Source organism: Bos indicus, chromosome 2 (genome assembly GCF_029378745.1).
Source record: "Bos indicus isolate NIAB-ARS_2022 breed Sahiwal x Tharparkar chromosome 2, NIAB-ARS_B.indTharparkar_mat_pri_1.0, whole genome shotgun sequence".
Classification (NCBI taxonomy): Eukaryota; Metazoa; Chordata; class Mammalia; order Artiodactyla; family Bovidae; genus Bos; species Bos indicus.
Window position 1 is genome coordinate 5,856,996 of NC_091761.1, and position 23,068 is coordinate 5,880,063.

The 23,068-nt window shown below is 42.4% G+C and overlaps 2 protein-coding genes and 1 long non-coding RNA gene across 17 annotated transcripts in view; 1 reads left to right on the top strand and 2 right to left on the bottom strand.

The window, feature by feature from the left end:
* INPP1 (inositol polyphosphate-1-phosphatase) overlaps nucleotides 1-10,526 on the bottom strand; it is a 36,018-nt gene extending 25,492 nt beyond the window's left edge. The window contains exon 1 of one of the 6 annotated variants that reach the window (XM_070802157.1): nucleotides 10,354-10,526. The gene's annotated coding sequence lies outside the window, so the exon portion shown is untranslated. Of the gene's footprint in view, nucleotides 1-724; nucleotides 992-1,017; nucleotides 1,303-2,485; nucleotides 2,504-10,353 lie in introns of those variants that run through there. The other 5 variants (XM_070802160.1, XM_019969427.2, XM_019969420.2 and 2 more) reach the window with 5 other exon arrangements.
* Nucleotides 10,527-16,632: 6,106 nt separating this feature from the next.
* Nucleotides 16,633-20,588, bottom strand: LOC139186843 (uncharacterized). Its single transcript, XR_011570442.1, has 2 exons — nucleotides 20,499-20,588; nucleotides 16,633-19,647 (listed from the first exon to the last, which is right to left on the bottom strand). It is a non-coding gene; the product is annotated as an uncharacterized lncRNA (long non-coding RNA).
* The window catches only part of HIBCH (3-hydroxyisobutyryl-CoA hydrolase), a 152,255-nt gene continuing 149,761 nt past the window's right edge, over nucleotides 20,575-23,068 (top strand). For all 10 annotated transcript variants that reach the window (XM_070802166.1, XM_070802175.1, XM_019969456.2 and 7 more), the window contains exon 1: nucleotides 20,575-20,747. In XM_070802166.1, coding sequence (XP_070658267.1) covers nucleotides 20,713-20,747 — 35 coding nt within the window. In that variant the 5' untranslated portion in view covers nucleotides 20,575-20,712. The remainder of the gene's footprint in view (nucleotides 20,748-23,068) is intronic.

The following is a 23,068-nucleotide window of genomic DNA, read 5'->3' on the forward strand; positions in this document are numbered from 1 at the left end:
AGTAGATTCTAAGAATACAAATATCTGCCTCGAAAAAACGAACTATTCTATTACCTTTCTCCCCTTAATATTCCCTATTTTAAAAAGTAAAAAATTAGGTCACTTAGCTAAGTCATCAGTCAATAGTGGTTCGGTAGATTATTTTCATTATTAGACTATTATCAGGCTGAGTACGGCTGATCCTTATCAATTTCTTTGATTTTTAAAGCTAGGAGTCACAGGAAAAAAGTAACAAGGTTTTATTCAACATGTGGGATGCACTCAAGAGGTCTATCCACACAGCCTTAACCCACTGTTCTGTGAAAGTGAACGCATTCACACAGCGGGCAAACTTCTGCTTATTCAACACTTTAAAAGTAGCTTTAAAACGGAAAAATCCCCCAAATACTCTAATCGTTTCTATGTATTCTTCATGAGTGTAATAAATAATCTAGGGAATTTTTTTTTCACGCTCTTTGTATCTTAACAATATACTTAATTCGGCCAAACCCATGTGAACTATTTTCCCCTCTACTCTGGTCACACCAAATAACTATGCACATCTCACAAAACAGCCTTTCAAAATGCAGGGGATTAAAAGCAAGAAGGCAAAGGCTTCTAAATATAGTCCCTTCATGTTTATTTTACTTTCATCTTAGGTCACTAGCGTCAGCCAACAGCGGTGGACACTTGGAAGCATCTCTCAAAGCAAAACGAGGGGGCGCTTGACAGCTACGCCATCTACCTGTTGAACCTGGACCACGGCGCTCGGCTACAGTCAGATGAGCTTCTACGACTTAAAAATGCTAATGATCGAGTTAAAAAAAAAAAAGTTGTTTGCCAGTCTTTCTTCCTTCCGTCTATTTCTTTCGGGCAGTTTCTGCGTAGCTGAGGGAGCCAGAGGACTCGAGAGCTCCTCCGCCCGGCTGGTAGCGGCAGCGAGGGGGCCGGGCTGGGTGGCGGGCTCGCTGCAGTGGACAGAGGTCATCACAGGCCGGGCGGAGAGGCAAGGCGCCCTCCCGACCCAGGTTTACTCACCTACCGTGCGGAGAGGCGATGAGTGCGTGCTGTTCGCCCAGCGGGGAGACCCAGATCCGAGCAGGAAGGGAGGTTGTGGCGCCGGGGCGAGGGGCGCGTAAAGAGGAAAACGTATTACCTAAGCCGGGATGCGGAGCCCAGAAGGAGGCTGCAGCCTTTCCCTCCAGAAACGGAAGAGGCGGGGGAGGAGGAGGCGGAAAATGCGGAGGAGGAGGTGGCCCGGAGTGCGAGGCTAGCGAGGGGCGCCGGGCGTACGGCCGCCGGCGCAGCTCCAGGGCGAGGGGCGGGGAGCGCGGCGGTGGTCGTCCGAAAGCGAGGCGCAGCCGGGCAGCTCGCGGCCTCGCTCGGCCCGGGATCGCAGACCGCAGCATCCGCCAAGCCGCCGCCCCCTCGCGTCCCCCGGGACCGCGGCGTGGAAAGCCGCGGTGACGCCTCGAGGCTCCGGGGGCGAAGCGGGCATCCCACGCCTGTCTGCCCGAGTCTGCAACGTCACAAGTGGAGCGTGATGATTCAGAGCGAAGTGCCAGGAAGAGAAGGGCTCCAGGGTCACCTAATGCACTGTTGTTTTGTTCTTGCAATCGCCCACAAATTCGGTTTTAGTATCTTCCTCTTCCATTCTTCCGTACCCCCCCCCCCACCTTTTTTTTTTGAGGATTATGGGTTTGACGAACGGGTTGGCAGCTGTGAAGATGGACTTCCTGAGGGTGACAATGGGGTCCCATTGTTCTACTAGAAATGTCAAGCGTGCGGGTTGTTCGGCAAACCCGCGCAGCCTCTCCTGGGCGCTTGACTTACACGGTGTGGGCTTAAGGCCACCTTGACCGGAAGCACACCGTGGGTAGGAAACTCTTCTCTCTTAAACGCTTTAAACTGTGGGATTCAGCATACCTTAAGGATGGTTTTGAATGCTGGGTGGAGATAGGAATGAGTGGTGACAGGGAGAAGGGTAGTCATTTTTAAAGGGCTACAGAGTTTTGAATAGAAGGCGGCTGGCCGGCGGCCCAGCAGGCTGGATGTGGTTAGTGAGCACCCTGGGCCTTCTAAAGCCCTTCACACATCCTATCACTTCATGGCACACCTAAGAAATGATCACGTCTGCAGGACCCCAAATGGCAAACAGGCTCATGTAGGAGGAACTGGGCCCTTCCACCTTGGAGGGCAGAGGAGACCACTGTCTATATACTCATTCCCTGGCATGAAATTACAGTGCTCTGTTTTAGTGTTCTAGCTACCAGATTTTCTGATCCCCATTTCCCCAAACCTCCTGAGTTATCAAGACCTGGTCCTCACAGCAGTGGGAAACCACCAAGATGGGTCTGGTATAATGCTCAACTTGTCATAGTCCAGGAAATGATGCTTGAAAGGTTAGTCTCCCAGACAGATTTGCTCCCAGCCTGCTTCTGTGATGTCTGACTGAGACAACTTCTCCTCCTTCCCACCCCAACTCCATTACCCGGCTTTCACTCACTAGCAAGTCCAGCTGATTCATTTTTTCTTGTCTCTCCAGATTCATTTTTTAGATCCATCCCCTTAGGGCTCGTTAGGTCCATTTCCTTTGTTATTGTTTATTTATCATTATTCCATTTCTATCTTTGATGGACAAAGGTCAAGAAATAGTTTGAACATGATCTTTGGAAGTAAAGAAGCAAATACCAGAATAGAGAGAGCAAAGAATTTGCCCCGAGGGAGGAGGAACTGGGGGAGTGAAGGGTGGAGCAGGATGTTTTTGTGACAAAGCTGTGTTCATCTGCAACTGAGTCTATTCCACTTTCCACTTTGCTACCACAGAGCTCACCCTACATTGCACGTCTCAGTGGGTTGCTTGCTTAAAAGCCTTCACTGGCTCCCGCTACCCCGGTCGTCCTATGGAGAGCAAGCTTCTAGGCAAAGCTTCTCTCCCCCTCCAATCTGTCAACCCTGCCCCCTCACACTTGACACCCCATTTTACCACACCACATCTAGTTTCCTAAATGCATAAATTTGTTTCATTCCTTTGTGCCTTTATACATGTTATTTATTTTGCCTGGAGTATTCTCTGCTGCTATGATAATAGCTAATGGCTAAGTGCTTTTGTCTTTTATAGCTATTCATTCCTATATCAATCCTATGGTTAGGATCACTGTTAATCTCAATTTAATAAACAACAAAACTGTGACTTAGAGAGGTTAACCAATTTATTCAACTATGTAGCATGCATGTGTGGTAAGTCGCTTCAGTCATGTCCAACTCTTTGGGACACTATGGACTGTCTGTGCATGGGATTCTCCAGGCAAGAATACAGAGTGGATTCCATGCCCTCTTCCGGGGGATCTTCTCAACCCAGGGACTGAACCCAAGTCTCTTATGTCTCCTGCCTTGGCAAGCAGGTTCTTTACCACTAGCCCTACCTGGGAAGCCCAGAGTGGTGAGACCACGTTTGAACTCAGCAGTATGACTCCGGGACTCACATTATTTTACCTGTTCATACTTTTAAAAAATTCTCAGACACTAAATTTGAGCAGGATTTAAAGTTTTTAAAAAATCTTAAAAGTGAAAAAAAAAATCTTAAAAGTGCAAAGAGAAAATATAAGTGAATTGCTTTTCATCTCAAAGTAAGTGTGGAACAAAGGATAAAATTACAAAGGAAAGTGACAGATCTGACTATGGAATTTTTAACTTCTTTCATCAAAGAAACCCATACGGTAAAAGTAAAAATTACTCCAAAATATACAATATAGGAACTTCCCTGGTGGTCCAGTGGTTGAGACCTCCCCTTCCAGTGTAGGGACTGTGGGTTCCATCCCTGGTTGAGGAGCTAAGATTCCACATACCTTGTGGCCAAAAAACCAAACCGTAAAACAGAAGCAGCAAGCAGCACTTCCAGTAGTCCAGTGATTAATACTCCACGCTTCCACTGCAGCAGGCTTAGGTTCAATCCCTGATCAAACACTTCACATGCCATGTGATGTGGCCCCCCAAAAAAACCCAGGAGCAATGTTGCAACAAATTCAATAAAAACTTTAAAAATGGTCTACATTAAAAAAATCTTTTAAAAATGTGCATTATATATGAAAGATGAACGTAACATCCTCATTTAATAAGATCTTAAAAATAAAATATCTTGTTTTTAAAAATGGGCAAAATATAAATTAGTTAAATCATGAAAGTCAAATGCAAATGGCCAAAGTATTTTTAAGAGAAGTGAAAATGTAGAAATGAAGAAAATGCACCTTCAAGGGAGTGAGGGAATAGAGCTAACAATTCGGGCCACCGACCCTTGAGACAGGATGTTTGGCAAATGAGCAAGCTCATCTGCTGAGAAAAGCATAACTTACCTCAGTGTTTCTGGAGGGCAGTTTGGCAGAATGCAATCAAAGCCTCAAAAATGTTCACACCCTTGGACTCAAAAATTACATTTCTGGGAATTCATAATGCAGGGATTGACAAATATTTTCTATAAAAATCCAGACAGTAAATACTTTAGGCTTTGCTGGCCACATACGTCTCTCCTGCTTTTCTTCTTTGTCTGTGTGGTTTTTTTTTTTTTTTTTAACTCTGCAAAAACATGAGCGCCATTAGCTTGAACGTTGTAGAAAAACTGGTTGTGGCCTGAAATTGGCCTGAGATCAGTAATGCGTGCAAAGAGTTGACTGCAAGAAAGTTGATCATGGTGAATTTGGTAATAGTCAAAAAGAAAGCAACTAAATGTCTGAGGATAGAAATTCATTCCAACCAAGTGTGAAACAAGTTTTTTCAAAGTTTTTAAATGTTTAAAAAATTTTCAGAATGATATTTGTTGCATGATATAGTATTCATGGTTTGTTAAATGGAAAAATACAGTTTACCAAAGAATATCTGCTGCTGCTGCTGCTGCTAAGTAGCTTCAGTCGTGTCCGACTCTGTGCGACCCCATAGATGGCAGCCCACCAGGCTCCCCCGTCCCTGGGCTTCTCCAGGCAAGAACACTATGTTATCCCAAATTCAACATAATTATGTGTATGGTGGTGGTGGTGTAGTTGATAAATCATGTCCAACTCTTGCAACCCCATAGACTGTAGCCCACTAGGTTCCTCTGTCCATGGGATTTTCCAGGCAAGAATACGGGAGTGGGTTGTCATTTCCTTCTCCAGGGGATCTTCCTGACCCGCAGATGGAACCTGGGTCTCCTGCACTGCAGGCAGATTCTTTTCTGACTGAGCTACCAGGGAAGCCCAATTATGTGTATATATGCATAGAAAAAGAACTGGAAAAATACAAGCTGTCGATATTATAAGATGTTGATAGTGACCTTGGGATAGGGGTGAGATTGTAGCTATCTGGGGCTTTTTGTTGTATGTATATGCTTCTAATAGTGAATATGTAATTGTTTTTGAAATAAGTAAAAATAGAAACTTTGCTTGAGCAACAACAAGGCCTTTAGTTGCCGGTTTGAGAAAAGTTCCCCCAAATTCACTTTCCCTCTCTCTGTGTACTCCCTGAATACACAATGATCTTTTGAGTACCATTATTTATTTCACTGGAGAATGGTCAGTACCTTTATTTAGCTATGCATTCCGCTGTTATTGGACATCTGGGTTCCCAGTATGCCCTGTTGTAAGTATGCTGGTTATTTCCTACTTGCTGCTTGCCAGATCCTGTTTCCTTCCTTCTTTGCCGTACTCTGTCCTCAAAAGGCAGAACTTTCAGAGACTATTTTCTTTGGGCTCTGTTGCCAGCTGGCTTCCTCTGAGGATTGGGCAGTGGGTGAACCAACAGTAGATTGAAAGTGAAAGTTGCTCAGTCGTGTCCAACTCTTTGAGACCCCATGGACTATACAGTCCATGGAATTCTCCAGGCCAGAATACTGGAGTGGGTATCCTTTCCCTTCTCCAGGGGATCTTCCCAACCCAGGGATCAAACCCAGGCCTCCCGCATTGTAGGCGGATTCTTTACCAGCTGTGTCACAAGGGAAGCCCAGGAAAACTGGAATGGGTAGCCTATCCCTTCTCCTGGGGATTTTCCCAACCCATGAATCAAACTGGGGTCTCCTGCATTGCAGGCGGATTCTTTACTAAGCTCTCAGGGAGCCCAACAGTAGATTGGAGAGTAGCAAAAGGAAAAAGGAGGAAGGTTGGGGGATTTTTTCCCCCCACCTCTTTTTTTTTTTTTTTTGATGTTTTGGGCCTCTAGGGTTCTTGCAAGGCAGCCCCTGCTGCTGCTGCAGCTAAATCGCTTCAGTCATGTCCAGCTCTGTGCGACCCCACAGACGGCAGCCCACTAGGCTCCCCCATCCCTGGGATTCTCCAGGCAAGAATACTGGAGTGGGTTGCCATTTCCTTCTCCAATGCATAAAAGTGAAAAGTGAAAGTGAAGTCATTCAGTCGTGTCCGACTCCTAGCGACCCCATGGACTGCAGCCTACCAGGCTCCTCTGTCCATGGGATTTTCCAGGCAAGAGTACTGGAGTGGGGTGCCATTGCCTTCTCCAAACCTAACCCTAAGTTTCTGTAAATAGTCAGCTCAATAAAATCTCTTCTGTTGCAGCATCTAAGTGGAAGTTCGTTCCCATTAAGACAGAATGATGGATTAAAGAACACTGAAAGTGAAAATGAAAGAAAATCGCTCAGTCGTGTCCGACTCTTTTCGATCCCATGGACTGTAGCCTACCAGGCTCTTCCATCCATGGGATTTTTCAGGCAAGAATACTGGAGTGGGTTGCCGTTTCCTTCTCCAGGAGATCTTCCCGACCCAGGGATTGAACCCGGGTATCCCTCATTGTAGGCAGACGCTTTACCATCTGAGCCACCAGGGAAGGCACATTGGTGAACACCGTAAAACACAAATCTTTTATTTTGTATGCATCATATTTTACATCTGAGCTTTCAGGTATTGGCAAGGTAATTGTAGAATGATTTACAAGTTTCCTGAAACAGGAATTTGAATTACTCTGAGGCCAGTGCTTGGGAATGTAACCCTCTGACTATTGTTCTCCACTTCTCCATATGTTTTTTGACAAGAAACACTCAGTTGCATTTTATTGAAGGCATCATCCACTACAGTATGCTGGTGTTAAAATTTGATGTTTTCCATGGAATCTTTAAGGAAATATTCTTAAATATCAGGTATACCATATAAATGAGACAAAAGTCATATATAGATTTGGGAGAAGCTTCTTTCTCATCTTTGAACCAGACCTTAGGACATGCCTGCAGAATCCCAGGGCTCCTTGGAACACAGTTTAAAAATACAGATTTGGAGAGTACAAGAGTCTGGAAGATATATCCTTCATAAATATCAAGTGTCTAGTATATGTCTCTAGGTTAGATTCCTAGAATCACATGGTCAACCATATGATTTTGCCCATTGCCCTTCAAAACCCTCCTCACTGTGAATGATCTTGCTTTTCTCGTTACTGCATCTATTATGAAATACAAACCACCCCCCCACATTTCCTAGTTTCTTGTCACAATTTTAATCGCATTTTTATTATTAGTGAATTTATTTCCCTTGTCTATTTGCCATTTATATTTCCTTTTATCCTCTTCCTTCCCACCTGTTTTTAGCTGCATTTTCATGTTTGACCATTTTTTATTTATTCAATACATATTTTTTTTTTAGTTATTGTATATAAGGAGGATAATTGTTTTGCAATGTGCTGGTTTCTGTTGTACAACAATGTGAATGAGTCATAAGTGAAAATGTTAGTTGCTCTTTTGTGACCCCATAGACTCTAGCTTACCAGGCATCTACGTCCATGGGTTTCTCCAGGCAAGAATACTGGAGTGGGTTGCCATTCCCTTCTCCAGGGGATCTTCCCGACCCAGGGATCAAACCTGGGTCTCCTGCATTGCAGGCAGATTCTTTACTGTCTGAGCCAGCAGGGAAGCCCATATATATGTATATCCCCTCGTTTTTGAGACGCCCCTCTCATCTTCCATCCACTCCAACACAAGACGACCCTGTGTTATACAGCAGCTTCCACATATAATTCCTTGTATCTAGGTATTCTGCTAATGGATATAAATGATAAACAATACAATTATGCCTCTGCCCTAATGGAGCTCACAAACTAGTAATATTGTAGTCTTACTATTTACCCTGTTTAATTCAATTAATAATATAGTGCATATGGCAACTCTTTGTCACATTTGTTGTGAGTAATTTGTTATGATGAATTTTTATTATTACAAATTTAAATTTTTTTGTGTGTAGTCAAATCTATGAGTCTTTGTGTTTATGCCTAGAAAATCCTTTTACAACCAAAGATCAGATCAATATTCACTTTTATTTCTCCTGCTATTTTTCACTATTTGATATTTTAGATTTAAGTCTTTAATGATCTGTAAGTTTTTTAAGTCTTTATTGAATTTGTTTCAATATTGCTCCTGTTTTGTCTTGTTTTTTTTTGGCCGGGAGGCATGTGGCTCTTAGCTCCCTGACCAGGGATCCAACCTGCATTGGAAGGCAAAGTCTTAACCACTGGACTGCCAGGGAAGTCCCTAGAGGTTATTTTGGGACGCTCTAAATTGATTTCCCCGGCTCAAAAATCTAGCCAGTTTTCCTGACATCATTATTGAACAGACATCCTTTTCCGACTAATCTCTGATGACAAACAGATCATGTATTAAATTCTTTTATGCTCTAGGCTATATTTCTGGATCCTCTATTTGTTTTTGTTCATCTTCATCCACCTCTGAATTGCTGTGCCAAAGTCATAGCTTTTTATTTATTGTATTTATTTATCTGGCTGCATCACGTCTTAGTTGCAGCACTCAGACTAAGTAATTGCAGTATGTGGGTTTAGTTGTTCCTCGTCTTGTGGGATCTTAGTTCCCAGACCAGAAATTGAACCCGTGACCCTGGCATTGCAAGGCAGATTATTAACCATTGCACCACCAGGGAAGTTCCTGGCATAGCTTTTTAATAGCAAACTGGGTAACTCTTCATCAAAATTCCTTCCAAATATTCAAAATATTTGTTTTTAGATGAAATTTATTAACCACTTTTCTGGTTATAAAAACAATGCATTATGAAGACAAGTTGTAGAAACTTTGAGAAAATATGGAAAATGTAAAGAATGAAACAAAACGCATCCCAAATTCTGTGACTGTTAACATTTTGGAGTATAACTTTCCATCTTTTCTGTGTGTGTGTGTGTGTATATATATATATATATATATATATATATATATTATTTCCACAAATATTACCAAACATACTGTTTTGTAAACTGCCCTTTAATAATCATTTATGAGCATTTCACCATATCATTAAATATTCCTTTGAAATATGATTTTTAATGACATATTAGCCAAGACCTCTAGCATAAGGGTCAATATAGTAGTGTCAGCAGGGAGTGCTCACAGCCTCCTAGACTCAGTCATATCCTTCACTCAGTCATATCAAGCTAGCACTGAGGTCACCAGTTGTTGTCACATGGATCAGTGTTACATGCCTGTCACTGTCACACTTCAGAGCTTGAAATCAGCTGTTGCAAACTTGAAATCGGTGTTGACTGTAATCTGCTGGATTGTAATGGGTTTTGGAGCATTTACACCTATATCTTATCTGTTAGGCATCTATAAAAATGACTCAACCATAGGATGTTAGGTAGCTAACAAATAGGCAGAAATGTAGGTTATTCAAACAAGAACTAAACTTGAATTGATTTAGTTATGAGATTTCTAGCACCGTATTGCACAATCTTATTTTTGTTTTCCTTTAAAAATCATTAACTGATAGGACTTCCCTGGTGGTGGAGTGGATAAGAATCCACTTGCCAGTGCAGAGGACAGGAGGTCAACCCCAGCTCTGTGAAGACTCCACTTGTGGTGGAGCAATGAAGTGGGTGTGCCACACCTCCTGAGCCTGTACTCTGGAGCCCTCGAGCCACAACTCAGTAGCCAGTGTGCTGTAACGAAGACTCAGCGGAAAAAAAAATTCATTAATTAATACAAATCGTTTATACTCGCCTTAGAAAAGATGGAACAACTCATGAAAATAAAGCATATCCATGGTTTATGGAAGAATTTAGGGGAAGAAGAATCCTTAACGTTTTTGATAGAATATTTAAAACTCCTTGAATTTTTCTTAAATTACAGTGAAATTAACTAAACTATATAAAGTAGGGAGCTTTGAGTGTGATATTGAGGGCTACACATAGCTGAAATCCCACAAAAGCAAAGGGTTAATTTCTAGAACAAGTCATGCAGATATATTTATAGGCACTTCCCAGTATATGGGAACATAGGCTTATCTCTATCAGTCTCACCAGGCCTGAGTGTATCTTTACTCTCTCACACTCTATACACACAAACAAAACCCAAACACATACATGCATTAAACTTCATAAAATGGGAATTATCTTTTTTTCACTTACCTTTCCGTAGAAGGGCTGATTACTGAATTCCAAGATGTGAAACAGAATAAACGTCAAAGCCTTGAAGTATTACATATGGATACTTAGGATCTGAGCTCTCCTCTGTCTCAAGGGAATTAAAAGCTGGAAACTGAGAGCAAAATATTCAGGGTAGGGACACTGGATAGCCTTGCTTCATCTGAACACTTTTTAAATTAACTGCCCAGCTCAGTCCCTGCTGATTAGGTGTAGAATTCTCTGTTGTTCAAGTACAAAGGTTAACCTCTGGAGCAAGCATATTATCAATGAGTCATTTCCTCCAATTGTTAAATATTCCTCAATATTTCCTTGTTTACTTTAGCTATCCATGTAAAGTCCTAAAATCAACTTTCGTTGGAGACCCCTTGATACTCTTTAGCTTATATTTCTAATATTTATATCTTCATTGCTTTTTCCTTTTTTGATTTTTGCTTTGAAATACATTTGCCCAGCATTTTTTTTTAGAACTGTTAATTTTATAATCTACCTTTTGGATATTACATGGCAAACATGAGTATGATACTAATTTCATAGGGAAAGGTGCATTAAAATTCTTTAAACTTCTTAGGCATTCAAAAATAGAAGTTTAAGAAGCTTGTTTAAGATGTCTAATATGCAGAATCCAATTCTTTCCCCAAACCACACCCTCCATACCTCATGTTACCTACTTATTCTGGTAAAACCTTAAGCCAAGAGACTGGAAAGGCCAGTGGAAACAAGTAGATCTTTCATATGCAAATTATACTGTGATCTCTTTTGTTTAGTGACTTCCTTCTATGATCCATAAAGTTCATCATTACTTAGGTAATATTAGGAAACAAGTATATAATCCTAACACTTAACAACTTAAAAATAATTTTAGCTTTCAAATGTCTTTACAGTTACTGAACTTTTTATCCGAAGTGCTTTTCATGAAAAGAAAAGTGTTTTTTCCCTACAGGATATGCTGACACTGAAATGTTTACTGAAATGTTTGCTTAGTGTGATCAGTCTCAAATTTCTACAAAGGAAGTTTCGAAAGAACACATTGGAAGATTAGAAAGAACATATACTGAACTCCTGTTTTGGCTGTTATTGTTCACACAGCTTTATTTTTTAATATTTGTTTGTTTCTGCCTTAGGCTGCACTTGGTCTTAGTTGAGATACTCTGGATCTTGGGTCTTTGTTGCAACACGCGTGTGGGATCTAGTTCCCTGACCAGGGATCAAACATTTTTCCTCTTTTTTTTTTTTTCACAAGTTAAATATATTACCTGAATATACAGTTAAATTTTACCTTGGAAACAGCAACAAATGTGGTTCAGCAGATGCTTCTGTGAGCACCAGTGAGTTAATGAAAGTTGCAGACTATTGCTTGACACCAAGATGAGGAAAAGGACGCTAATTCCCAGTCACCATCTATGTCCCCACTGCCATTTCTGGTCTCTTGCTCATCTTCCCTTTTAAAAAAAAAAAAAAATTATTTAATTTTGGCCATGCTGGGTCTTCACTGGTGTGCAGGCTTTTCTTTAGTTGTTGGTGCCGAGGCTACTCTTGAATTGCACTGCACAGGCTTCTCATGGCAGCGGCTTCTCTTGCTGTGGAGCGCAGGCTCTGGGGCACGTGGATTTCAGTAGCTGTGGCTCCTGCGCTCTAGAGCGCAGGTTCAGTAGTTGTTGCACACGAGCTTAGGTGCTCCGGCGCATCTTCCGCCACAGCAGGGATTGAACCAGTGGCTCCTGCATTGGCAGGTGAATTCTTTACCACTGAGCGACCAGGGAAGCCCCTGTCTTCGCTTTAGATAGTCTTATCTTCTGGGTGATTATGGAGGTTTTGTCCTCAACATACTCCAGGGTCTAGGAGGAGATGAGAGTAGAGCTGCAGCTATCTCTAATTTGTTGTTGTTGAAGTCATAACTTAAAACTTGGGGAAAAGTGTTTTCCCCAAAAAGAAATCTTTGATGTTATGATTTATCACAAGTTTTTCATCAGCTGCATATTATTTCCTACCTTATCCACTCTGTGGCAGGAAGGTTTTTTTTAAATTTCATTTATTTATTTAGGCTGTGCTGGGTCTTCACTGCAGTTTGAGGAAAAGACGTTGGTTTAATAGTTGTGGCACACAGGTTTTGTTGCCCCGTGGCATGTGGAATCTTCCCAGACAAAGTATCGAACCTGTGTCTCCTACATTGGCAGGCAGATTCTTAACCATTGGATCACCAGTGAAGTCCCCACTCTGAATCTTAAAAACACACACCAAACAAATATTGTGATCTTGCCTTCCACTATCTTTTTGTTTTAAGTGACAATTTTGCTCCTAAATACAGGCAGAAATTTTACAAATTTTGATTGATCTTACCACTAATAACATGGGATGCATTATCTTGGTTTTTTTAATTTAAGATTTGGAGGCAAGGGTCTCAAAGGAGGGTTTCTGAGCATTGAGGCTGCACAGAATACTGATATTCACGTTTCTCGTTTGTTACCTTTTTATCTTTGGGAAAGTGAATGTAGCATTAATAGTAACAAACCTCACCAACCAAACACCAGAACAATAAAAATATGACTCTGAAAAGGACTCGAAGTCTTCTCATGTAAGTGGAAAAACATATGATTTTGACAGTCATTTGATTTTATTTCTCCTCCTCCAAAGAAATAGCAAATATTAAGAAATCCAAAGTTCATAAGAGCTAAGTATATGCATACTTTAAAATAAATTTTAGTCTTCCTACATATTATTATTGCTATGTATGCATGTGTGTATAGTTGCTTCAATTGTGTCTGACTCTTTGCGACCCTATGGACTGCAGCCCACCAGGCTTCCTGTATGAGGAATTCTCTAAGCAAGAGTACTGGGGTGGGTTGCCATGCCCTCCTGCAGGGGATCTTCCCAACCCAGGGATGGAACTCCCATCTTCTGTGGCTCCTGCATTGCAGGAGGATTCTTTACTGCTGAGCCACCAGGGAAGCCCATTGTACAGATGCATACAATTCTAGGGAAACCTAGAAGAGTTTAAAGGCTATAATTATCACAAAATGTTTTCCTGATTACATAGTTTCCAGTTGACCTTGCTAACATCACAGTATTTGTAACTCTACTTATCAAACTTGGTAGGACAGGTCAATTTACACATTTATTAATTTGGGGATGTTATAGTGGTAATATAAAATATTTATTGCTAAACTGAAATCCTCAAGACTGTATATAGTATGCATATTTCAAAATAATGATGCTAATTTGACATTACATATTAGAAATATGCCCATTATTAGAAATATGCAAATAGACGTTTGTACTATTATCATGTACCAAGGCTTATGTTTTTTGAAAATACAGTGCTTCATAATGTCAGTGTTATATCTTGGGCTGTATATATAAGAGTTATGCATGTATTATTATTTTAATTATTAAGGACACAATTGTGCATGCACTATATCAAAATAAGCAATAAATGAAAGCTCTTACATAAGGAATCTGATTTGGAGGCACTACCTTAAGAAAAAAACATGTCTTTCCATCTTTGATGTGATGTAATCACCACCTGGTGGCAATTTACTAGAAACCTAGTGCACATCGCAAATTCATCCAAAAAGTATTTGGGGAATCACCTACAAAGAAAACGTGGTAGGTCTTGTGTAATGTTTTTTATGTCCTTAAAAACCACTTTTTGTTGCAAAACAATTATTTACTCTCAAGAGAAACAATAAAAAATATAAATTGTAATAGCGAAGTAGAGAGTCACCCCTGTTTCTACTACCACCCAAGGATGACTGCTGCTAACATTTTGGGTATATATTCTTCTAGTGTTTCTGTGCATATATACACAGATTTTTTTTTCTAACAGAAACCATCTTTGTTTTTGAAATTTCCTATTTTATTCATGCTCCTAACTTTATCAGCTGCTGTTTGAATCAATACACTGAGCATGATACTGGCTGATGATCTGAGAAACAAACCATCATTGCCTACCAAATCCACATAATGCTGGAACTCATGAACATCCCCAGTATCCAAACAGATGGTTAAATCTCATGATCTCTGGATCTAAGGTGACCAATTTATAGCTCAAAACAGTTAAACCAGGGACTTCCCTGGTGGTCCAGTGGTTAAGAATCTGCCTTTCAATGCATGGGAGGTGGGTTTGATCCCTGGTTGGGGAACAAAGTTCCCATATGCCACAAAGCAGTTAAGCCCGTGCCACAACTCCTGAGCCTGTGAACCACAATTAGAGAGTCCGTGGGCCACAATGAAAGACCTCACATGATGTAATGAGGATTCTATGTGTTGCAACTGAGATCCAAAGCAGCCAAATGGATAAAAAACAGAACAACCTGAATTCTTCTGAGTAGCCTTTTCTGATTCCTAGACTATGACAAGTGGCCCTACTCTGTGCTCCCATTGCACCATGTAAACTCCAAGGCTGCAGGGCCTAACACCTAACTCAGCATCTGGATCGTTAGAGGCCCTCAGTGACTAGACAAAGCACCAAGAGAGAGGCAGATATACCACAAGTGTGTATGAAATTCCATGTGGCCAGAAAGAGGAAGTTGAAAAGAAAGGGCACTCAGAAATGTGGCTCAAAGGTAAGCAATATTAAAAAATGTTTTAGTCACTGGTTCAATTGTTAAATTTAAATTAAAAATAATTCATTTCCTCAGTTGCACTAGACACCTTTCAAGTGTTCAGTATCATTTGTGTCTGGTGTTGAACAACATGTGTGTATGTTAAGTCGCTTCAGTCATGCCCAACTCTGTGGGACCCCATGGACTGTAGCCTGCTAGGCTCCTCTGTCCATGGAATTCTCTGGGCAAGAATACTGGAGTGGGTTGCCATGCCCTGCTCCAGGGGATCTTCCCAACCCAGGGATCGAACCCTCCGCTCTTACATCAGGAGATGCACTGGCAGGCAGGTTCTTTACCACCAGCACCACCTGGGAAGCTTGAACAGCATAGTAATAGATGACTGGGAGATTTTTTAGCAATTAAATAATAAGTCAAAAGGTATCCTAGGAAGGCTTGTTATCAGTAAAATCAGTAAAGGATGTGATGGTTGAGAGATAAGAGAGAAGTTACATCTGGGATGAACATGAATATGGGTACTAGGACAGTAGCAGTGAGGTGTTAGGAGTGGGCAAATCTGAGATAGGTTGCAAAGAAATCACTGGTATGCCTGGATGACTGATTGGCAACGAGAGAAGAAAAAACTATTCAAGAGTGGTAGCCAGCCTCCAAACAGCCCTCGATGACCTCCCAGTAATCACGCCCTGGTGGAGTCCCCTCCCACACTGTACCAGGCGTGGTCTGTGTGACCCATAGAATAGGGCATAGTGATGGTACCTCATTCCCAAGATTAGGTTATAAGAGATATGGTGGCTTCTGTCTTGGTGGCTCTCTTTTGGATCACTTGGTCTGGAAGAAGCTAGCTGCTACTTTGCAAGAAACCCTAAAGAGAGGACCTTGAGGCTAGAATTGAAGGCTGCCAACAGGCATGTGAGTGAGTTTGGAAGTGGGCTCTTCTGCCCCAGGAGAGCACTCAAATGACCATTGTCCCAGCTAACGAATTGACTGCAATCTCAGCGAAGATTCTGAGCCAGAACCATCCACCTAAGCCTCTCTCTGATTCCTGAGCCTCAGAATCAGAGACATAATAAATATTTGTTGTTTTAAGTTGCTAAACTCTGGGGTAATTTGTATCAGCAACTGATAATTATTGCATCAAACACTAATAAAAAGATAATCTAATTTAAAAATGAGCAAGAGAGTTAAAACTGCTACTTTACAGAAAAAGATAAAAAGTATATGAAAAAGTGCTCAATATCATTAGCTACAAGGGAAATGTAACTGAAAACCACAATGAGACAATACTATACACACACCAGTAGACTAAAATTAAAAAGACTGACAGCACAAAATATTGATAAGGATGTGGAGCAAACACAATTCTGTTTTTTTTTTTTAGGTTTGAGACATAATTCATGTATAATACAGATTTATCAATTTAAATTATGTAATTCAATAGTTTTTAGTTTAGTGCAACCATCACAATGGCCTTCCATGGTAACTCAGTGGTAAAAAATCCACCTGCCAATGCAGGAGATGCAGGAGACTCGGGTTTGATCCCTGGGTTGGGAAGAGCCCCTGGAGAAGGAAATGGCAACCCACTCCAGTACTCTTGCCTGGGAAATCCCATGAACAGAGGAGGCTGGCAGGTTACAGTCCATGGGTTCACAGAAGAGTCAGACATGACTTAGCAACTAAACAACAACAACAAAAAATCAGAACATATTTTGGAATATTTTTATTACACCAAAAAGAAACTCATATGACTTAGCTGTCACCCTCCAGTTGTCCCACCACTCCTCCCAAGCCCTAGGCAGCCACTAGTCTACTTTCAGTCTCTATATATTTGCTTGTTCTAGACACTCATATCACTGGAATCATAAAAAATGTCATCTATTGTGACTGGCTTCTTCACGTTGCAGTGTTTTCAAGGTTCATTTATGTGGTAGCATGTATCAACAGTTCATTTCTTTTTATTGTCAAATAATATTTTATTGTGTGCTTATATCACTTAAAAATCCACCAGTTAGGCCAACTTTTTCATGATTATAAATAATGCTTTCATAAAGATTTGTGTGGACTATGTTTTCATTTCTCTTGGGTGTATATCCAGAAGTGGAATTGCTAGGTCTTGTGCTAACTCTGTGTTTAACCATTTAAGGGACTGTCAGACTTCTTTTCTGAAATGGCCATGGCATTTTACATTCCCACCAGTATTCAGGATTCCAATTTCTCCACCAACACCTGTTATTATCTGTCTTTTTGATTATAGCCATCCTAATAGGTGTGAAGTCACATCTCATCATGGTTTTGATTTGAATTTCCCTGATGGCCAATCATATTGAGCACCTTGTCATATGATTATTGATCATTTGTACATCCTCTTTGATCTTCCATGGTGGCTTAAACAGTAAAGAATCTATCTGCAGTGCAAGAAACCTGGGTTCCATCCCTGGGTCGGGAAGATCCCCTGGAGAAGGAAATGGCAATCCACTCCAGTATTCTTGCCTGGGAAATCCCGTGAACAGAGGAGCCTGGTGGGCTACAATCCACTGGGTAGCAAAGAATTGAACATGACTTAGTGACTAAACAACAACAACAACTTCTTTAGAGAACTGTTTTTTCAATCTGCTGTCCATCTAAAAAATTGGGCTATTTGTCATTTTTTACTGTTGAGTTGTTACAGTTCTTTACACATTGTAGATACCACCTCCTTACCATATATATCATTTGCAAATTTGTTTCCCATTCTGTGCATTGTCAGCAACTAGAATTCTTAATCTAAAATAATAAAAACACTGAAAAAGATTTTAGGTTACATAATTTGCCCAAGGTCACTAAATTCTTAGTGTGTTAGAGGCAGGTCAGGACTGAATACATAATTTGTGGAGCTTAGTGCAAAATGAAAATGCAGATTCCTTTGTTCAAAAATTATTAAAAGAATAGCAATAAAGCAAAGGCACAGTCCTTCTAAGCATGGGGCCCTGTAAGCCACAGATTACACACACATGAGGCTGGGGCATAGGGAAGATTTGAATTTTGGACTTATCATGGGAAAGCCCATGCTTTTCAAAGTAAACCATGCTGATGATTGTTCATTTTTTGTGCACACTAACTGACGGTGATGTCAGAGTTCAGTTCAGTCACTCAGTAGTGTCCGACTTTGCAACCCCATGGACTGCAGCACGAAAGTCTTCCCTGTCCATCATCAACTCCCGGAGTTTACTCGAACTCATGTCCATTGAGTTTATTATGCCATCCAACCATCTCATCCTCTGTCGTTCCCTTTTCCTTCTGCCTTCAATCTTTCCCAGCATCAGGGTCTTTTCAAGTGAATCAGTTCTTCACATCAGGTGGTCAAAGTATTGGAGTTTCAGCTTCAGCATCACTCCTTCCAATGAATATTCAGGACTGATTTCCTTTAGGACTGACTGGCTGGATCTCCTTGTAGTCCAAGGAGACTCCAAGAGTCTCCTCCAACACCACAGTTCAAAGCATCAATTCTTCAGTGCTCAGCTTTATAGTCCAACTGTCACATCCATACATGACTCCTGGAAAAACCATAGCTTTGACTAGATGGACTTTTGTTGACAAAGTAATGTCTCTGCTTTTTAATATGCTGTCTAGGTTGGTCATAGCTCTTCTTCCAAGGAGCAAGCGTCTTTCAATTTCTGCAGCCACCATCTGCAGTGATTTTGGAGCCCCAAAAAACAAAGTCTGACACTGTTTCCACTGTTTCCCCATCTATTTCCCATGAAGTGATGGGACCAGATGCCATGATCTTAGTTTTCTGAATGTTGAGCTTTAAGCCAAAATTTTCACTCTTCTCTTTCACCTTCATCAAGAGGCTCTTTAGTTCTTCTTCGCTTTCTCCCGGCAGTCTTGATTCCAGCTTATGCTTCACCCAGCCCAGCATTTCTCATGATATACTCTGCATATAAGTTAAATAAGCAGGGTGACAATATACAGTCTTGACATACTCCTTTCCCAATCTGGAACCAGTCTGGTGTTCCATGTCCAGTTCTAACTGTTGCTTCTCGACCTGCATACAGATTTCTCAGGAGGCAGGTCAGGTGGTCTGGTATTCCCATCTCTTGAAGAATGTTCCACAGTTTGTTGTGATCCACAGAGTCAAAGAATTTAGCATAGTCAATAAAACACGAGTAGGTATTTTTCTGGAACTCTCTTGCTTTTTTGATGATCCAGTGGATGTTGGCAATTTGATCTCTGGTTCCTCTGCCCTTTCTAAATCCAGCTTGAACATGTGGAAGTTTGCGGTTCAAGTACTGTTGAAGCCTGGCTTGGGGAATTTTGAGCATTATTTTGCTAGCATGTGAGATGAGTGCATTTGTGCCATAGTTTGAGCATTCTTTGGCGTTGCCTTTCTTCAGTCCCAAAGAAGGTGATGTCAGAGGGTGATGTCAAATAGCAATTTCCCACAACTGATTAAAAACTGAATTGGAAGTCAGGAGTTCTTTCTGTCGCCCTGTTTGTCCTCTGTTCAATGGTTATTTGGTAATTATATTTGAGGTAAGTAGAAAGGTAATTTTGGACCAAAGCCTTGACGGTATATCCACAGATGTCAAATTGCTGAGACTAACTCCTTCAAATTCCCTCTCTCTGAAATTCTTCCCTGAGTTCCACCTTCTTGATAAATCTATCAGTGCTTCAGTGGCGATGAAATGTTTGCTGAGGGACATCTGGGTGTATCAGGTGGCAGAGGACCAATCTTCTGTATCTATGTAATAGTGGATACCAGTGGATGAGTTAAATTTTGGTTTCATTGAAGAGTAGGCTACTTTCTAAGTGCAATTATGCTTTCACTGATAACAGTAACTTAGTTCAGTTGAAGACATATCTATCATCTCTTAAGGAGATAATTCTTGTCTGTCATTAAGACTGGGGAATTTATAACTTTTCCAAAAAACAGGAAATATTAATATCTCAATACTAATATTCTGCTGTTAGGCTAGCAAAAGATTACATAAATGTATTCTTATCACATATATTTCATCCATTTGATTCTCAGAATAGAGAGTAAGTTTATATTTTTTAAAATTAAAAACAAAATTTTTTTGACCCCACCGCCAGGCATGCGGGATCTTAGTTCTCAAATCAGGGATAAAATTTATGTCCTCTGAAGTGGCTGGCTGCACAGTTTTAACCACTGGACAGCTAACGAAGTCTTAAGCTTACATTTTTAATTTTAAAAAAGGCCTTAAAGCTCCAGAAAAGTCTCTTCTATCACTCTTCGATAGTCAAAGTAAGCTACCTTGACCGCTTGGGCTTTTCCCAACAGAGCCCCTAGCGAGCAATCTCCTCCCACGCTCCCTATCAGCCCGCCTCTGCTCTCTGACCGCGTCTTCACCCCCACCTCGACCTCCGCCTTCACCCGGCCCCGCTCCGCCCCCCGGCCCCGCTCCGCCCCCCGGCCCCGCTCCGCCCCCCGGCCCCGCTCCGCCCCCCCGGCCCCGCTCCGCCCCCCCGGCCCCGCTCCGCCCCCCCGGCCCCGCTCCGCCCCCCCGGCCCCGCTCCGCCCCCCCGGCCCCGCTCCGCCCCCCCGGCCCCGCTCCTCTGGGCCCAGCCCACCTCCTTTCTCTCTCAGTCCCTTTCCTCAGCAGTTGTTCCCGCCCTGCCCCTTAGCGAGGCGCAGCGGAAAAGGCCTGCTCTAGGCCTCTCTAGCTCTCTGGAGGACTTGCCGTCTGTTTCCGGAGGCTTCCGGCGGCAGTAGGCGGGCCTGACGTGAAGAGCCACGCCGAGGGGGCTGCTCAGTCAGCGCTGATTTAGCTCGCGTGTTTTGGCAATGGGGTTGCAGGGGTTGTGCAGACTCATGTCGAGGTGAGTAAGCGAGCGGCTAAGGACAGCCTCGTCAGTTGCGCTTGCCCGGATGAAAAAGGTCGGGAGTGGGGACTGTCTGGCCTTGAAGTTTCTCATCGCCTTTGGAGACTCAGCTCTGACCCGACTCGCGCGGGTCATCCCTCCACCCACCTCCTCGCCTTACTCCTTCTAGCACCGTCTTCTCAGCATCGCCTTCGTTTTCTGCCTCTCTGGCTCTTAGGCAGCCTTGACCCCCGTTCCTTTCCTTCTTTAGTTGAGTAAGTTTGGGGGACACGCAGAGTTTCCACTTGGAGGAATTTTGTGGCATTTTTGGTGCTGCTAACAAACATTCGTGCTTTGCTAGGTGTCTCTGTGCTCGTGGTGTGATTGGTGTGCTAGGTGTCGCATGATTCCAGCGTTGGTATAGGTGTCTGAAACTTTGAGCCGTGTGTTGCGCACACACAGCTTGCCTTGGGGAAGTGTGTGTGCAAAGATGTTTAACTTTTGAAAGTGCTGCTTAATGCCACTGGAGCTCAGCTGAGAAAATCTGATAGCTATCACTGTAGGCAGGCAGGCAGGCTGCAGCAGTCCTGAGACCGTTTGCCTGCCCCCCGTGCATTACCAGGTAGCAGATGGGACCACTTGAAGGAGAACCGCTAATTGGCCTGACAGCTGAAATTCCTGGGGTTTTTAACCTTGGCTTTTGCCTTGGGGATAAGAGATGGGAGTGGTTTTTTTCATTTAAGGATAGTTGAAATGGCAACCCACTCCAGTATCCTTGCCTTGAAAATTCCATGGATGAGGGGCCTGGTGGGCTGTAGTCCATGGAGTCGCCAAGAGTCGGATACGACTGAGCGGCTTCACTTCACTTTCAGGGCTTTAGAGGGGGCTTCCCAGGTGGCGCTAGTGGTCAGAAACCCACTTGCCTGTGCAGGAGACAGAAGAGACCATGGGTTCGATCCCTGGGTGGGGAAGAACTCCTGGAGGAGGAAATGGCAACCCACTACAGTGTTCTTGCCTGGAGAATCCCATGGACAGAGAAGACTGGCGGGTTATAGTCCATAGGGGCGCAAAGAGTCGGACACGACTAAAGCGACTTAGCATGCACAGCTTTAGAGCAATGTGTCTTGTCTTAACTTTGTATCCATGGGCCTGGGGGCTTCCCATGTGCGCTAGTGGTAAAGAATCCGCCTGCCAGTGCAGGAGACATAAGAGAAGTGAGTTTGATCCCTGGGTCTGGAAGATCCTCTGGAGGAGGGCATGGCAGCCCACTCCAGTATTCTTGCCTGGAGAATCTCATGGGCAGAGGAGCCTGATGGGCTTATAGTCCACAGGGTAGCAAAAAGTCAGACACAACTGAAGGGACAGCATGAATGGACACCGAGGACCTGGTGTTCAGTATTTGGAAAAAAAAAAAAAAAAATAGAAGAGTTGCTTTTGTTCTCTCTGTGTGGTTATTTTTTTTTAAATTTATTTACTTGTTTATTTTTATACCTTGAAATTAGTTGTCCCTGTGGCTCTAACTAGCTCACAGAGAGACTTGGCAGGTATAAAGAACAATCAGTTCTTTATAAAGAACAATCACTGCTGCTGCTTTTTTGAAGCTGTGAACAAATACCAGATTGTTTGAGAAACAAACTGGGAAGGCATATTTGTTAACAAAATTAAATGACTTGGGAAAGACTTTGTTATTCCCAGAGTTCAGGCTGGCTTTGTTCCTTCCAGTATTGCAAGGTGCACTAATTAGGCAAATCCTGGACCCATTTGGGGGTTTTGATCAGAGATGCATTTTTCCAGGAGTAGGCCTGGTGTGGGTGTTAGCCTAGCAAAGCAGAGCACGGAGGCCAGTATCATCCAGTCTATAACAATGTAGTCTACAAATGTACTAAGTAATAGGGTGCCACAGTTTTCTGAGAGGAAGTAGGGTCTCTGTGCTGTGGTTGACATTGTTGTCCAGTCCTTGAAGTCCGGCTACCCTTGGCTGTTCGGCCAATGTCTTGCTTTCCTACTACCACTGTCCACTACTTATCTTGCCCTGGTGCCAATACAGCCCTTGGAATTTGTCGTCATTATTCCCCAATAAAGTACCTCTCTCTGAAGATAACTCTCAGGTTTGTATGACTAACCCTAATTTGTCCTGAGCTCCAGTACTATTCACAAACACCTGAATGTCTTCTTTGCACCTCAAATGTACATTTGGACGTAACTGCAACCCTTTTTCCACCTCTGCACTTTCAACTTCTTAGTACTGTCCATCCTTTTAGATTCCTAAAGTTATCTAAGTTCTCCCACGCGCTCAATCCTTATCTTTTCCTGCTCATTTGAATTTGAACACACTTCTT